Source organism: Zerene cesonia, chromosome 20 (genome assembly GCF_012273895.1).
Source record: "Zerene cesonia ecotype Mississippi chromosome 20, Zerene_cesonia_1.1, whole genome shotgun sequence".
NCBI classification, from domain to species: domain Eukaryota; kingdom Metazoa; phylum Arthropoda; class Insecta; order Lepidoptera; family Pieridae; genus Zerene; species Zerene cesonia.
Genome location: NC_052121.1, coordinates 9,591,421 through 9,594,332, shown reverse-complemented (window position 1 = coordinate 9,594,332; position 2,912 = coordinate 9,591,421). Strand labels below are relative to the sequence as shown.

The 2,912-nt window shown below is 34.5% G+C and overlaps 1 protein-coding gene across 1 annotated transcript in view; it reads right to left on the bottom strand.

Moving 5' to 3' along the window:
* LOC119835075 (dynein light chain 4, axonemal) overlaps positions 1 to 1,348 on the bottom strand; it is a 4,099-nt gene extending 2,751 nt beyond the window's left edge. Inside the window, exon 1 of the mRNA XM_038359690.1 lies at positions 1,184 to 1,348. Coding sequence (XP_038215618.1) covers positions 1,184 to 1,261 — 78 coding nt within the window. The 5' untranslated portion in view covers positions 1,262 to 1,348. The remainder of the gene's footprint in view (positions 1 to 1,183) is intronic.
* Positions 1,349 to 2,912: the final 1,564 nt, after the last annotated feature.

Sequence of the window (2,912 nt, the reverse complement as noted above, 5' to 3'; positions counted from 1 at the left end):
ACCGGGGAAGTACCACGCCCCCACAGAAGACGTGAAATAGCATTCTGCTGTCTTTCGTTCGATGAGTGGGGGAGCCGGAGGCCCATATCATTTTCAGCTGACGGCAAGCCATTTGTAGAGGCGTAAGGTCTGTAATGGACCTTATGTCTCTCCAAATGCTCATGGGCGGTGGTAGCGCTTACCATCAGGCGTACCACCAGCTTCATTGTCGACTGTGACATAAAAAAAATGATCAGGAGATAGACTTAAGTAAAAACATACCTACGGAAAATGTTGTACCACGCTTTCCTAGCTCTATTTACAACATAGAGATGTTTTTTTTCTAGTTCAACCACAGCTAACATAATACTGGTTCAATCTTTAATTTTTATATAGTAAGATATTATCCGTAATTAAGAGTTCCCGCGCTTTTTAAATTTAAAAAAAAACGGTTTTATTGTTACATATCTCAGTCCTCAACCTCATTTAATCACATAAATTCGCGATTTTATTTTCCGTCCCCCGGTTACATGTATGGCCACCCCTAATAATATTTTTTTTAATTTTAAAAGTATCTAATAGCTGTTTCGCTCTGAGTTGTGAGCATTTGAAATTATGTCAAGATCCAGTCATTTTTATACTTATAAAAATATCTAAAACGTTAATCTAACATAAAAAACTCCTTTGTTTTGGGGTTTTTAAAAGATCCACTTTGCATAGCAATTATTCATTTAAAAAAAATATTAAATATACAGGTATGTTCTCTGGCGGGAAAAGAAATTTCACGTAATATCAGAAACTTGAGTATCATTTATAAAATTTTAAGTTCTAAAATTAAAATGTATAATACAGAATAAAACATGAGCTACAGAAATACTTGCTTCGTCCCGCGGGTTCTCCATCGATGAAAAATCGCTTCACAGATATAGAACTCTGTTTTCTTTGACTATTAAGATGTTCCTTTTATTTTATATACCTCTTTTACTTGGTTACCGTTTACGTGTACTAAATGATGTTCTGGCTTATATTAATTTATTATAAATTAATACCTACTTGATATAATTAAAATATAAATACACACGGTATAATAACTGAATTAAGAATATAAATTGATGAATCTATTCAGACAGAATAATAGATCTTCCATACTTAAAAAAATAACCTTTATAATTAATAACAATAATTCAAAAATAAAAAAACCAACCCTTATCAAAGGATAAGTGTGTATCACTTTCTCCCCAGCAGTGGCACCTCCAGTGGCGGCAGCGCCTTCCTCAGCCATAGCACTTCACAGCACTGCACTTCCAGTTAAAAAAAATAATCACAATTTAAAATAATCTAGCAATAGACGTGTGCTGTAGGCTGCGTCTCCCCGCTGTTTACCCGTCACCTAGGCAACGCGAGCCGAGAGGGAGATACGATTGATTTTTCTCTGTTCGAATTTGAATGCAAGTTTAATGTTTTCGTTATTGCCAAGGTCACGCGTGGGATATATGCTTATTTAAACTTATATGGTCTTACAAGTTAGTTAAATTTATGATATAATGTTTTATTTTTTTAACAATGGTATTATGGCTTAAAGCTCTTACAATAGGTATAATTTTTTATGACTTTAGAGTGCCTATGAAGGCCGGTGTTAAACCTTTTATTATAATTTGGTGTTCTTAGCGTGTCTATAAGAATCATTGTTATGCTAGCTTTACTGCATCTATTTATGTTCGTTTCTTCGGGGGTAGAAACCCGATTCACAATATGAAATCAATCAACATAATATGATTGATAAGTCGCAAGGATAAAGTGAGAAAAAAAAGGGTGAATATTAAATTCTAACGTTAAGTACATTGTACTCAATAACTTTTTGTTACGGACTTGCAAAATATATATAATTAATATTTAAGGATCAACAAAAAGGCGACTGCTTTTTCTTAGTAAAAATGCGTAGCGAAATTCTAAAAGCGACTTATACCTCCATCGTACCTGTACATAGTAACTATTTATTAAACTGAGGTAGATGTGAATTTAAAGCATCAAATAGATGTGGCTCCACTGTACCAAGTTAGCAGTAAATTATAAAGCGGCAAAATTCAAAAAGATAATTAGATAAAAAAAGATTATTCGCTTTGCAATGGAACGCTTTTTTAATTTAATTCATATGGAAATTACTACAGTTTTTCGAATGTTTTTTTTTAAATTTTAAGCCGTAATCAATATTTAATAGTAGCTTCTTTACTTAAGTCGATTCACTAACCTTGTCACTTGTACTACTTAAATCAAATTACTGCACTCTTCAACCTAGCGCTAAATCGGTCGGTCCTCGAACTGCCTAAATTCGTAATACATCCGGAAATTTTACACATTACCTATAGATAAAATATGTCATTCATCGTTTGTTAAGGAATTTGTTGCATACCTACTACATAAATATGTTTTAATTTAATTTCTACGTTATAGGGGGTACCTAGAGGTTCTCTGAATACCTAGCTACCTATCATTTCAAGCGATCATAGGATAAAAATATGAGGTTTGGTGGCTCAGTGGTGAGAACCTCGGACTTCAAAATCGATAAGTCGGGGTTCGAGACCGGGCGGGCGTGCAGGAAATAAATTGATTTTTCAATTTATCTGCGCATGTGGATAACATCACCACTGCTTAAACGGTGAAGGAAAACATCGTGAGGAAACCGGCATGTCCAAGAATTAAAAGTTGGACGACATGTGACATCTGCCAACCCGCACTTGGCCAGCGTGGTGGATTATGGCCTGAACCCTCATAGGAGGCCTGTGTCCCAGCAGTGGGAACATATATAGGCTGATGATGATGATGATGATGAGGATAAAAAGACCTATGTCAATATCAGCTGATTACCTATGGTTTTATTAATCACTTAATAATATGTCAATGCCAAATGTCAGTTGTCAATTTTTAATTTTACG